At 35.2% G+C, this 13,335-nt stretch overlaps 6 protein-coding genes across 6 annotated transcripts; all 6 read left to right on the top strand.

Moving 5' to 3' along the window:
• Positions 1-365: 365 nt before the first annotated feature.
• Positions 366-1,130, top strand: LOC140746510 (3-oxoacyl-[acyl-carrier-protein] reductase FabG-like). Its single transcript, XM_073078664.1, has one exon. The coding sequence runs from the start codon at positions 381-383 to the stop codon at positions 1,128-1,130; it is 750 nt and encodes a 249-aa protein (XP_072934765.1). The 5' UTR covers positions 366-380.
• A 757-nt stretch (positions 1,131-1,887) lies between these two features.
• LOC140745978 (dehydrogenase/reductase SDR family member 6-like) lies at positions 1,888-2,937 on the top strand. The gene has a single exon (XM_073077954.1). It carries the CDS (start codon positions 1,894-1,896, stop codon positions 2,647-2,649), a length of 756 nt encoding a protein of 251 aa, XP_072934055.1. The 5' UTR covers positions 1,888-1,893; the 3' UTR covers positions 2,650-2,937.
• Positions 2,938-3,270: 333 nt separating this feature from the next.
• On the top strand, positions 3,271-4,023 carry LOC140746511 (3-oxoacyl-[acyl-carrier-protein] reductase-like). Its single transcript, XM_073078666.1, has one exon. It carries the CDS (start codon positions 3,277-3,279, stop codon positions 4,021-4,023), a length of 747 nt encoding a protein of 248 aa, XP_072934767.1. The 5' UTR covers positions 3,271-3,276.
• Positions 4,024-5,035: 1,012 nt separating this feature from the next.
• LOC140746431 (3-oxoacyl-[acyl-carrier-protein] reductase FabG-like) lies at positions 5,036-6,020 on the top strand. The gene has a single exon (XM_073078572.1). It carries the CDS (start codon positions 5,039-5,041, stop codon positions 5,792-5,794), a length of 756 nt encoding a protein of 251 aa, XP_072934673.1. The 5' UTR covers positions 5,036-5,038; the 3' UTR covers positions 5,795-6,020.
• A 19-nt stretch (positions 6,021-6,039) lies between these two features.
• LOC140746429 (uncharacterized oxidoreductase SSP0419-like) lies at positions 6,040-8,929 on the top strand. Its single transcript, XM_073078570.1, has one exon. The coding sequence runs from the start codon at positions 7,317-7,319 to the stop codon at positions 8,067-8,069; it is 753 nt and encodes a 250-aa protein (XP_072934671.1). The 5' UTR covers positions 6,040-7,316; the 3' UTR covers positions 8,070-8,929.
• Positions 8,930-10,967: 2,038 nt separating this feature from the next.
• On the top strand, positions 10,968-13,209 carry LOC140746423 (3-oxoacyl-[acyl-carrier-protein] reductase FabG-like). Its single transcript, XM_073078559.1, has one exon. The coding sequence runs from the start codon at positions 12,394-12,396 to the stop codon at positions 13,147-13,149; it is 756 nt and encodes a 251-aa protein (XP_072934660.1). The 5' UTR covers positions 10,968-12,393; the 3' UTR covers positions 13,150-13,209.
• Positions 13,210-13,335: the final 126 nt, after the last annotated feature.

A 13,335-nucleotide genomic window follows, 5' to 3' on the forward strand; every position in this document is an offset into this window, starting at 1 on the left:
AATTGTTAATAACAGAATAATATGGATATAATATTTTATTGCTATCTAAACTAAAATTAAACGAAATTTCTAGAATTAAATTAAAATTATCTTTCTTTAATAAATATCTAAATATTTCCTATACTAGAAATTCGTCATAAGATTACTTCTATATCTTGTTATCCTTATTCCACTATTTTAATTGCTAATAGGTACGCTTTTATTAAAATTATCATTCATTGTTAATATCGACTCCTATATTTTTCGTGTTATATAATATAATTAGTAGTGCTTATCTATTCGCGTATTTTCCAACTTATATTATCTAAAATTATATCATTCCGCAAATACGAGTATCATTATTAGTCAGTTTATATCAAGCCGTCGTACTGATCGCCAAAATGAGTTTCGCTAATAAAGTTGTTATAGTCACAGGCGCGAGTTCTGGTATAGGAGCAGCCATTGCAGTCGCATTTGCCAAGGAGAAAGCCAATGTCACCATGGTCGGAAGAAACGAGACCAAGCTCAAGAAAGTAGCCGAAGAATGCGAGAGAAATGGATCGAAACCGCTCGTAATCGTTGCTGATATAACTAATGAAGATCAAGTAAAATCATTGATAAAAGAAACTATTGAGAAGTTCGGTAAGCTGGATGTGTTAGTGAACAACGCTGGTATGGCGAAATTTGGTACCCTTATGGGTGGAGATATGTTACAAGCATACGACGAGACGATGAAGACTAACGTACGAGCCCAGCTGCATGTGACTACTGAAGCTCTCCAACATCTTATTCAAACAAAAGGGAACATTATTAACATTTCCAGCGTAGCTGGTACTCGTCCTTCACTGGCTGCCTCTTCTTTTACATCATACAGTATATCGAAGGCAGCTTTGAATCATTTTACTAAATGTGCTGCATTAGAATTGTCTAAGCACGGCGTGAGGGTTAACTCAGTGAGTCCTGGACCGGTCAGATCTGATTTTATGGAGAACGCTGGTTCGACGTTTTCTTTGGAATCCATACCAACACCTCTCGGGAAGATTTCAGGGCCTGAAGAGATCGCTGATGTCGTATTATTCTTAGCCAGTGATAGGGCGAAAAGTATAACTGGTTCTGATTATATAGTTGACAATGGTTATATTTTAAGCTAGGATAAATTGGCAATTACTGTTTTTACTTTCTTTCACTTATCATCAGTGATACATAATGATTACGTGTACTAACTATGGTAAATTCAGTAATTTATAAATGTTGATTACTTTTTGCAAAATAAAAAAAATTGGTGAGGAGTAGTTTTTTTTTATTGAATTTGTCATACCACTCGCTCAATGCGAAATAGATTATCATTATTACATTTTATTACTATGGTGTGTATGCATTACAATATTTCGACACAGATATTACGTCATATGACAATGAAGTCAATCTCATGATAATATGGCATATCGAATAAGATACAATCTTAAAACGCCACTATTAATACACCATTATCATTAAAAATGTATCTGTTTGTTTAGTAATAATATACGAAATTTGTCAATTTCTAGTAGGCAGTAGAAAAAAATTGGCAAATATTGAATATTGTCATGAAAATAGCACAAATCTTATGGTATGCGCTAGATATATATTGGTATTTATCAATGTAATATATGTATCTTAACAACCACCTAGACGGCAACAACAATAATAGTTGTCATGGAGCAAGAATTCCTTACGATAATACATGCGCTAGTATCTGCTGCTATGTAGGTAAATGATGTTTCGCATTAGCGTTACTTTGTTACTCTATTTTTTTACTTCGTCATTGTATACATCGTTATAAAAAGGCACTGATTATTTATATTTTCCTCAATCTCATGCCACAAAGTCTAAGCTAAAGGCGCATTTGAGGATAGAATTAAATTGAAGACTAAAATGAGTTTTACGGGCAAAGTGGTAGTCGTTGTTGGTGCAAGTTCGGGCATCGGAGCCGCAACGGCCATCCTGTTCAGTAAAGAAAGTGCCGATGTGGTGATGGTCGGAAGAAACGAAGCCAAACTCAACGACGTTGGTAATCAATGCAAAAAATACAAAACACCTCTCATCATCAAAGCTGATATTACGAAAGATAATGAAGCGAGATCCGCCATTGCAGCAGCTGTAGAGAAGTTTAAGAGACTGGATGTCTTAGTTAACAACGCAGGAATAATTCACGAGGGAACCATTCTAGACGGTAACATCTTGCAGGCTTACGATGTTGTAATGAATACTAATCTTCGAGCGCTGGTACATTTAACTTCTTTGGCTGCGCCGCATCTGATTAAAACAAAAGGAAGTATTGTGAACATTTCTAGCATAACAGCATCGTCTTCTCCGATAGTGTCATCTCTGGTCACGTACTATGTTTCGAAAGCTGGTCTAAACCATTTCACTAGATGTGCGGCCTTGGAGTTAGCTCCGCATGGTATAAGAGTAAACTCGGTTAGCCCTGGACCAGTTAAGACGGATATTGTGGAGAATTCAGGAAATGCCAGCTTCACGCTCAAAGATTTCATGGCATACACTCCCTTCAAAAGAATGTCAGAACCCGAAGAAATAGCAGACTTAATTTTATTTTTATCCAGTGACAAGGCACGAAGCATTACGGGATCTGATTACGTCATCGATAATGGATATTTGTTGGTTAAATAGGTTTTGTTTCGATTTGTTAATTAGTATATCTCCTTTGCCACCCTTCAAATCAGAACACAGCAGCGCTGAACTAATGTTATTAGACAGAAATTGGTGTGGCAGTGGTGCCGCCGAAGTCGAATCACAAAGGGTTCTACCGTTTTGTTATTCAGAAGACTAAGGTCATTAAAATAAATAGGACTAATATTCTCAAACAATACATATGCATGTTATATAAATAAATGTCTATTAAATTGTGTTTAATAAATACAGAAATAAAAAAATGCAATTGCCTTATTATTCGTCAATTATCTCTCCTGTTTATTTATAATAAAATTGTTAATAACAATAAAATATTGCTACCTAAACTAAAATTAAACGAAATTTCTATACTAATTAAATTTAAATTATCTTTTCTCTTTGATAAATACCTAAATATTTTTGATACTAGAAATTCGTCATAAGATTACTTCTTTATCTTGTTATCGACTCCTATATTTTTTTTGTTAGGTATATAATATAATATAATTAGTAGTGTTTATCTATTCGCGTATTTTTCCAACTTATATTATCTAAGATTATGTCACTCAGCAAATACGAGTATCATTATTAGTCAGTTTATATCAAGCCGCTGTACTGATCGCCAAAATGAGTTTCGCTAGTAAAGTTGTTATAGTCACTGGCGCGAGTTCTGGTATAGGAGCAGCCATTGCAATCGCATTTGCCAAGGAAAAGGCCAATGTCACCATGGTCGGAAGAAACGAGACCAAGCTCAAGAAAGTAGCCGAAGAATGCGAGAGAAATGGATCGAAACCGCTCGTAATCGTTGCTGATATAACAAATGAAGATCAAGTAAAATCATTGATAAAAGAAACTATTGTGAAGTTCGGTAAACTGGATGTGTTAGTGAACAATGCTGGTATGGCGAAATTTGGTACCCTTATGGGTGGAGATATGTTACAAGCCTACGACGAGACGATGAAAACTAACGTACGAGCCCAGGTGCACGTAACTACTGAAGCTCTCCAACATCTTATTCAAACGAAAGGGAACATTATTAACATTTCCAGTGTAGCTGGTACGCGTCCTTCAAAGTCTGCCTCTTTAACATCATACAATATATCGAAGGCAGCTTTGAATCATTTTACTAAATGTGCTGCATTAGAATTGTCTACACGCGGCGTGAGGGTTAACTCAGTGAGTCCTGGGCCAGTCAGGTCTGACTTTATGGAAAACGCTGGTTCGACGTTTTCTTTGGAATCCGTTCCAACACCTCTCGGGAAGATTTCAGGGCCTGAAGAGATCGCTGATGTCGTATTATTCTTAGCCAGTGATAGGGCGAAAAGTATAACTGGTTCTGATTATATAGTTGACAATGGTTATATTTTAAGCTAGGATTCATTGGCAATTACTGTTTTTACGTTCTTTCACTTATCATCAGTGATACATAATGATTACGTGTACTAACTATGGTAAATTCACTAATTTATAAATGTTGATTACTTTTTGCAAAATAAAAAAAATTGGTGAGGAGTAGTATTTTTTATTGAATTTGTCATACCACTCGCTCAATGCGAAATACGAGTAGATTATCATTATTACATGTTATCACTATGGTGTGTATGCATTACAATATTTCGACACAGATATTACGTCATATGACAATGAAGTCAATCTCATGATAATATGGTATATCGAATAAGATACAATCTTAAAATGCCACTGTTAATACACCATTATCAATAAAAATGTATCTGTTTACTTGAATAATATACGAAATTTGTCAATTTCTAGTAGGCAGTAGACAAAAATTGGCAAATGTTGAATAGTGTCATGAAAATTTGATTATTTACTACGAGTAATAATGGATGTTCAGCTGCAAAACATAACGCATTTTAACTAAATCGGAAGGTGTTTTGTCACTCCGATTACTGAAAAGCATACTACTATTCTTGCAATATTATTAATAGATCTCCATAGAGTTTAACTTCATTTTTATTCTTAACAATAAGTTAACATGTAACGCGACTAAATGAGATGTCTTCATCTACAAAAATAGATCAATTTGACGCTTCTTACTCGTAAAAAATAGCACAAATCTTATGGTATACGCTAGATACATATTGGTATTTATCAATGTAATATATGTATCTTAACAACCACCTAGACGGCAACAGCAATAATAGTTGTCATAGAGCAAGAAATCCTTACGATAATACATGCGCTAGTATCTGCTGCTATGTAGGTAAATGATGTTTCGCATTAGCGTTACTTTGTTACTCTATTTTTTTACTTCGTCATTGTATACATCGTTATAAAAAGGCACTGATGATTTATATTTTCCTCAATCTCATGCCACAAAGTCTTAGCTAAAGGCGCATTTGAGGATAGAATTAAATTGAAGACTAAAATGAGTTTTACGGGCAAAGTGGTAGTCGTTGTTGGTGCAAGTTCGGGAATCGGAGCCGCAACGGCCATCCTGTTCAGTAAAGAAAGTGCCAATGTGGTGATGGTCGGGAGAAACGAAGCCAAACTCAACGACGTTGTTAATCAATGCAAAAAATACAAAACACCTCTCGTCATAAAAGCTGATATTACGAAAGATAATGAAGCGAGATCCACCATTGCAACAGCTGTAGAGAAGTTTAAGAGACTGGATGTCTTAGTCAACAACGCAGGAATAGTTCGCGAGGGAACCGTTCTGGATGGAACCATCTTGCAGGCGTATGATGATGTAATGAATACTAATCTTCGAGCGTTGGTACATCTAACTTCTTTGGCCGCGCCGCATTTGATTAAGACTAAAGGAAGTATTGTGAACATCTCTAGCGTAGCAGCGTCGTCTACTCCGACGGTGATGTCTATGAACGCGTACTACGTGTCTAAAGCTGGCCTAAACCATTTCACTAGATGTGCGGCCTTGGAGTTAGCTCCGCACGGTGTTAGAGTGAACTCGATCAGCCCTGGACCAGTTAAGACGGATATTGTCAGTAATTCAGGAAATGCTAGCTTCACGCTTAACGACTTGATGGAGTCTACTGCTTTCAAAAAATTGTTAGAACCCGAAGAAATAGCAGATATGATTTTGTTTTTATCCAGTGACAAGGCACGAAGCATTACAGGATCTGATTACGTCATCGATAATGGATATTTGTTGGTGAAATAAGTTTTGTTCTGATTTGTGAATTAGATGTACCTAGTGTTTCATACAATTTCATTTGTTCACGTTTTCTTAAGGATTTGTAGTATTTTTAGTGGGTAAGTGGGTTTATAATGAATAGTTTTGTTTTAAAAAGTTCGCGACAGGCGGAGTCGCTGATTTTTGAGTTATAGCGTCCTCGTGTCGCTCAAAAAGATACAGGAAGTTGAAGTTAAATTGCCTTCTCACGACATATAAATCCATTTTGATTATATTTCTGATATATATTTTTAAATACATATTTTGTTTGCTGATAAATAATTTCTATGAAAAAGATGATATGATTAATTTGTCTACCAGAGATAAATAGAAGTTTGCGCTGTTCGTATGTGGTATGCGAATACAAGGACGTGGGCGGATGATTACGCAATCACCATCCATAAATAGTTACTATTTATAAAACTACTTATATTGCATGATAAGTAACTGTAGGTAGTTAGTATAGTATTGGAATTAAGTACAAAATAATTATAAATTCAAATAAAATCTAAAATATTGCTTAAGATTGTCAAATAATTTATTTGTACAAAACTAAAAGAACATAGGTATAGTCCGCGAAAAACTGCTAGTCCGCACTGAATATAGAAATGGATCGCGTCGCCATAGTAAATGTATGACTACACCTGCTCGCAACAACTTCAGAGCGGACTAGCACTTTGGCGAGGACTATACTTACTTAAATATTATTATATCAATTTAATTTATTTATGTATCCATTTCTATAATCAAATGCTTGTATTTACCGTGCTTACTGTAGCTACACACTACTATTATTATAAGTACCCAGCAGTGGGATAATTACGTATTGATGATGAATTTTAATTTGATGAATTTAAATTGTATCTAGTGAAGTCTAGGAAGTAAAATATATGGAATTTTTTAATTATTCTTTTCTTATCTTTCCTGTTTGATAAATATATAATATTTTCGATAGGTACTAGTATTTCGTCAGCAGATAACTTTTATAATAATAATGATTTAATAATTTATTTAGAGTTACAAAGAGTCATTTACATTTCTGATACTTAAAAATTTTAAATATAGAAAGCTGTAATGAGAAATCTACTTACAGTCTACTCTATTGCTTTTCATCTTCAGAATGCTGTCCATATCTTATCTTGTTTTTATCTTTTGTTAATACCTTGTAATCTTTGTTATTTCACTATTTTAATACGCTCCTATTGTATATTAAGAGCGTATTAAAATAGTTAATATATAATATTAAAATCATAGACTTAGAATTTTTTCGCTTGACATCCTATATCTATGATTAAAATAGTGGTAAAATAGATAATACTAAAATAGTGGAATAACAAAATGTCAGTATCGACGTTGTCACTTTCTGTACATTGTGACTCCTATATTTTTTGCGTGTTACATAATTATTCGTGATTCGCAAATTTAGCCAACTTATAAATATGATATAATTTTATATAATTTAGCAAATATATTAGTCAGTTTCTATCGGGCCGCTGTACTGATCGCCAAAATGAGTTTCGCTAATAAAGTTGTTATAGTCACTGGCGCGAGTTCTGGTATAGGAGCAGCCATTGCAGTCGCATTTGCCAAGGAGAAAGCCAATGTCACCATGGTCGGAAGAAACGAAACCAAGCTGAAGAAAGTAGCTGAAGAATGCGAGAGAAATGGATCGAAACCGCTCGTAATCATAGCTGATATAACTAACGAAGATCAAGTAAAATCATTGATAAAAGAAACTGTTGAGAAGTTCGGTAAACTGGATGTGTTAGTGAACAATGCTGGTCTAGCGAGGCTTGGTACCCTCACAGGCGGAGATATGTTACAAGCCTACGACGAGACGATGAAGACTAACGTACGAGCCCAGCTGCATGTGACTACCGAAGCTCTCCAACACCTGATTCAAACGAAAGGGAACATTATTAACATTTCTAGTGTAGCTGGTACGTGTGTTACAAAGTTTCCAGATTTTTCATCATATAACATATCGAAGGCAGCTTTGAATCATTTTACTAAATGTGCTGCATTAGAATTGTCTAAGCACGGCGTGAGGGTTAACTCAGTGAGTCCTGGACCGGTCAGATCTGATTTTATGGAGAACGCTGGTTCGACGTTTTCTTTGGAATCCGTTCCAACACCTCTCGGGAAGATTTCAGGGCCTGAAGAGATCGCCGATGTCGTAATATTCTTAGCCAGTGATAGGGCGAAAAGTATAACTGGTGCTGATTATGTAGTTGACAATGGATTTCTTTTAAACTGTCCTTAGAACTGTAATCATTGCTATTCTTACGGTTGCAATTGTTATTTTAATTATATTTTTTATTATATTAAGGGTACAGTAGTGATAATTAAAGATTGTGTGTTTTAATAATTTATACTACTTTATTATGGTGCGGGTTCATGTTTTTCTAACTTTAATATTATAAAAGCGAAAGTTAGTTTGCTTGTTTCGCTTTCACGCCGATTAAACCGATTGGCATAAAATTTTGTACACAAGTTATTAGGGGTCCAGATTAGGACATAGGGTGCCTCCTATACCCAAAAAAGGACTATTTCCGAGGGATAGATAAAAGCAACAGCCATTGTCGTTCACCTCTGACGACGAGCGAAGCCGCGGGTAAAAGGTGATAATTGTATTAATTTTGATTACTTTAGTAAAATAAACAATATGGGTCATCTGAAATTTGATTTATCATATTTTTTTTTATTTATTAAACTACTAACAGTAGGTACATATTGTTATGTTATGAGGTAATAGTATGGATACATAAATTTCTGGTTCTAGGTACATGTAATTCCACTTTTAAATAGTCACAGCATGCAATATTATAATTTATTTTGTCATAGCAATTTCTCTATGGAAAATTGTTTATGCGGCTATTGTGTATGCGTCTAATGTTTCCACATCGATGTTACGTCATATGCCAATGAAGTGAATGTCATGATTATTTTTAATCGATAAAGAACGATAATCCTTAATCGACTAACGCCCATTATCAGTAAACAATATATCTAATGTTAACCTGAACAAAAAACGAAATTTGAAAATTTCTAGTACTTAGTCAGAAATTGGCACTGTAATTTTTGGTAGGAATAAACATTAAATTATTTGTATTTTTATTATTATCTTTATATGTTTCGTTCTTTAATGATTCAGATATCTTCATCTAAAATATAATTATAATTGTGAAGTGACTATATTTCGTATAAATAAATATGCTTTGTATATATTTGATTATATACTACGTAAACTGGGATAGTTAAAGTGGCAATAGGTTATTAATTGAGTGTGTACTAACTGTGTTTTTATAATAAAAATGGAGATCAAGTAGAGAATTATTTAAATCATTTAAAAGATTTATAATTTTCCAATTATGTGCTAATTTGTATACTTAGTTAACACAAATTGACCCATGAAATATTAAGTGCAATTAATATTTATTATGGTTCCAAACATCTTTCTATTAATTTTTATTATGATAACATAATTATGTGTTTGCTTTGATTTGGTATGTTATCACTGATAATAAATCAGATAAACACTTTCATACTAACTGGGTTGGCAAATATGTTGCCGATATTTTTAAAATATCAAAAATCCTATAATAATAACAGTTAATAAAGTATTTGTGCTGTCTATTATCACCCGTTATAGAATCAAGTTATCACTATTTGCGTACTAAAGATCCAAATTTAACATTCTCTAGTGCGCAGAAATAGTTAAATATCTATTTTTGACTGAAAAATATTAGATAGTCAAGCACTACTTCAGTTTCAATGATATAAACACTTTTTTTTTTGTTGACGAGGGGGAAACCTTCAAAAGGTACCCTATGCCGTGGGAGCGGCACGGGGTTATGTGGGATTCTTATCGCACTAAAACCCCCCCGGTGGCCGTCCTCGGCGCTGCGTAGAGGACTCCGGGATCTCCAACGGAACGCAACCGGAGTCCACTTGGCGCGTTGCCCCGTCGGGCTCCGCCCAGGTGAGCTTGAAACTCACCACACCATCTGGTGTTCACGACGGTATGTGACCACACATACCGCCGTCCATCCCGGGGTTGCTGGCCAGGCGGTTCGAGCGGGAGCTCGAACCGCCTGACGGCAAGAGTTCCCACTCTTGCCACTCTTGCAACCCCGGAAGCCCCCTTTTAGTCGCCTCTTACGACAGGCAGGGGATACCGTAGCCCTATTCTGGTCCCGGAACTACAGGGACAATGATATAAACACTTATCTTCATATAAACCAATAATTTTGATTAGTATGTTTATACACTGTACCTACTTCAGCTTCTAAGATAATACTCATATCGCAGTATGGACTAGAAGTGTTAATTGTGTTAGGAATGTTGAAAAAATATCGATATATCGATTTATCGATATTTTTAATGCGATGAATCGATTTTTATGGCTGATATATTTTGATCCGAAATTAATGATAAATATATCGATACAAAATATCCAGTATCAAAAATTGTAAAATAAACGATTTCTTTATATATGTAACTAAAGTCGTTAGTATCGAAAGACGTATAAGATAGGAAGAAACGAACAAAAAACTTTATTGTCTACGTTTTTTTTGGTTTGCGCTGAGTGTGTTTGCACTTTTTAATCTAGCCTAACCAAGTTCAATCTTGGAATTGTTTACTTCATTCTAATTCAAAATCCACATTCACGACTATATAAATCATGTCATTGTCCAGCAGCAATGTTGAACGACGATATTTTTGTAATATTGCCTAATAAAAAGGAATAATTTGTAAATTCAAGTAATGTAATTTTTGTAAAAAAGCCTTTTTAATATTATTGAGTCAAGTTGAACTAAATATATCATCATTATCATAAAACTGCCAAATACTTCGAAATTTTGTCCGATTGTCGATATTTTTTACTCTATATATGGACGTCGATTATTTATATGGATATTTTTTTTATCGACATCCCTAACTGGTTTGTAAACAGAATGCTAGTCATCATGATATTTATATCACGCAACCTTGAACGTAACGTTGGAATTATTTCTACTAGCTAACTTATACTCGCGACTCTGTCTGCAACTCGTAACATCTGATAAATTACTGCGACAAATCAATCACGACTTTTTGCCATGTTTCATAAAAATATAAATATATAAATAGATAAAAATATAAAGTAGTTTTTGGCGTTCCGTACCCAAAAGGTAAAAACGGAACCCTATAGGCTCTAGACAGACGGACCCATTTAGCCTCCGCTGGGTGTCCGTCTGTCATAGGGCTCTATCTCCTGAACCGTAATAGTAATATATATATACTTGATTTTTTTACAGAATATGTATAACGGTAGCCGCTATAACAAACACTAAAAATAAAAAAAGGTTCAAAATAAAGGGGTCGCCATACAAGAAATGACTATTTTTCGACGTTTTCGCTTTATCTAGTGTACATATTAGGTAAACAGTTCAAATTTTCACAGTACTTTTATATCAATGGATTCTATAATAACAACTACTAGGTGGTAGAAACTTTTGTGGCTCGTCTCCGGCGGCACCACCGCTACACCTATTTTTGCCTAATAACAGCAGTGTTAGGCGCTGCTGTGTTCCGATTTGAAGGGTGTGATAAGGAAGACATGTTTTTCAGGCGTTCCAGCTCAGTCCTCAGGGGTAGTGGTGCATCTGTGGCCGACCTCAGGTAGGATTATCTAATCTGGGGTTGATTACAGATGTCCATGGGCGGCTGTAGCCACTTGCCATAAAGTGGACTGCATGCTCGTCTGCTACTCCTATGTTATAAAGAATGAACTAATAAAAAATTTTTGGTGGTACAGAACATTCCATGTGCGAGTTCATCTTGCACTTGACAGTTATTTGCTATTAGACAACAGTATGTTCGTTTCTATGCCGCGTCCACAAGTCGTCAAACCGTCTCAAATTCAAATGTGTGGATAGAGCCTTCGCCTTCGTTGTGTATGATTATTTGCCATATGTTTTTTTTAATTTGTGCAATGATCGAAATGAAACATAACGCATCCAGGCTTATCTCTTTTTAAATTTATTTTTTTAACAAGTATTCATTTCTATAACACTATAAAACGTTTAGTTAAATTTATCAAATCAATGTATTTTTTTCTTAACAAAACAAACTGTACACATTGTTTATACCAATAGTGAATAATTCTTGTTAATATTCATAAAATATTCTAAGTTTGAGTGTCAGGCCCCAGTGGTGAACTGGGCGTCCTGGCTTTGAATAGAAACTCGCCAAATATGGTTTTAACTGTGTATTTCCAAATAAGGGAACGACCGGCGTGTGCACATTGAGTGGGTTCGCGGACGAGTGTTCTGGACGCGAGGAAGGGGTGCGGGTCCCCCGCCAGCCGCGGACGGTCGCCTGTACTGCGCGAAGTGCGTTACGCAGTAACATTCTAACTAACGTTAAGTATATTGTTAGTAAGTTAAAAGATAACGAATAGACTGTTTATCGTCAGTGTGGTGTCAATAATTACTATAGATTAACAATTTGTTATATAAGATACATTCATTATATGACGAGTTACAGTAGTATTCACTGGCATACTGAGCTACACACATTATAAGATTCATACAATAACAACAATGAGTTTTAAAAACAAAGTAGTTGTAGTAACTGGAGCAAGTGCCGGCATAGGAGCTACCATTGCTGTTGAATTTGCCAAAGAATCAGCCAAAGTTGTCATTGTTGGGAGAAATCAGGTAAAATTGAAGGAAGTAGCAGAAAACTGCAAAAAATTAAACGCAGACTGTCATGTCGTGAAAGCGGACGTTACGAATGAAAACGAAGCAAAAAATGTTATAGAGGAAACTATGAAAAAATATGGAAAGTTGGATGTACTCGTGAATAACGCTGGGATTCTACGAGAGGGCACTATCTTAGACGGAGGTTTGGTGAAAATCTACGATGAAGTAATGAATACTAATCTTAAATCGGTTGTAGTATTGACAAGTTTAGCTGCACCCCATTTGATTAAAACAAAAGGTAATATCGTGAATATTTCTAGTGTGGCTGGAACAAGAGTGGGATCGCCTCGGTTTACGGCATATTGCACTTCGAAAGCAGGTCTGGACATATTCACCCGTGGAAGTGCGCTCGAGATGGGGCCCCATGGGGTTCGAGTTAATTCAGTAAGTCCAGGTCCAGTAAAAACAGAGATTGTACGAACTGGTGGTATGAACGACGATATTGGGGAATGGAAAAGTTTTACAGCTCTTGGCAGAATATCTGAGCCCCAAGAAGTAGCCGATTTAGTTCTATATTTAGCGAGCGATAAGGCTAAAGGTATCACCGGGTCGAACTTTGTTTGTGATAACGGAACTCTTGTTTTCAAACCATAATATGTGTGTATAGTTTTGTTTAAATTCTATTATTTTAATCTTGTTTGTGTCTGTTTTACAATAAAATCATAATCATATCTTGTTTCATTATTTATTTATTTATGCACGACACAGATATATACTACATAATATATACATTATTTTTTGCAATTTAATTATAGTACATACAGCAGCATAGTGTAAACA

The sequence above is a fragment of the Epargyreus clarus genome, unplaced genomic scaffold (assembly GCF_041222505.1).
Source record: "Epargyreus clarus isolate Ecla_fem2 unplaced genomic scaffold, WU_Ecla_fem_2.2 ptg000012l, whole genome shotgun sequence".
NCBI lineage: Eukaryota > Metazoa > Arthropoda > Insecta > Lepidoptera > Hesperiidae > Epargyreus > Epargyreus clarus.

Excerpts from the sequence above, each read along its gene's own strand:
- LOC140746510 (XM_073078664.1), top strand. The coding sequence starts at position 381 with ATGAGTTTCGCTAATAAAGTTGTTATAGTCACAGGCGCGAGTTCTGGT.
- LOC140745978 (XM_073077954.1), top strand. The coding sequence starts at position 1,894 with ATGAGTTTTACGGGCAAAGTGGTAGTCGTTGTTGGTGCAAGTTCGGGC.
- LOC140746511 (XM_073078666.1), top strand. The coding sequence starts at position 3,277 with ATGAGTTTCGCTAGTAAAGTTGTTATAGTCACTGGCGCGAGTTCTGGT.
- LOC140746431 (XM_073078572.1), top strand. The coding sequence starts at position 5,039 with ATGAGTTTTACGGGCAAAGTGGTAGTCGTTGTTGGTGCAAGTTCGGGA.
- LOC140746429 (XM_073078570.1), top strand. The coding sequence starts at position 7,317 with ATGAGTTTCGCTAATAAAGTTGTTATAGTCACTGGCGCGAGTTCTGGT.
- LOC140746423 (XM_073078559.1), top strand. The coding sequence starts at position 12,394 with ATGAGTTTTAAAAACAAAGTAGTTGTAGTAACTGGAGCAAGTGCCGGC.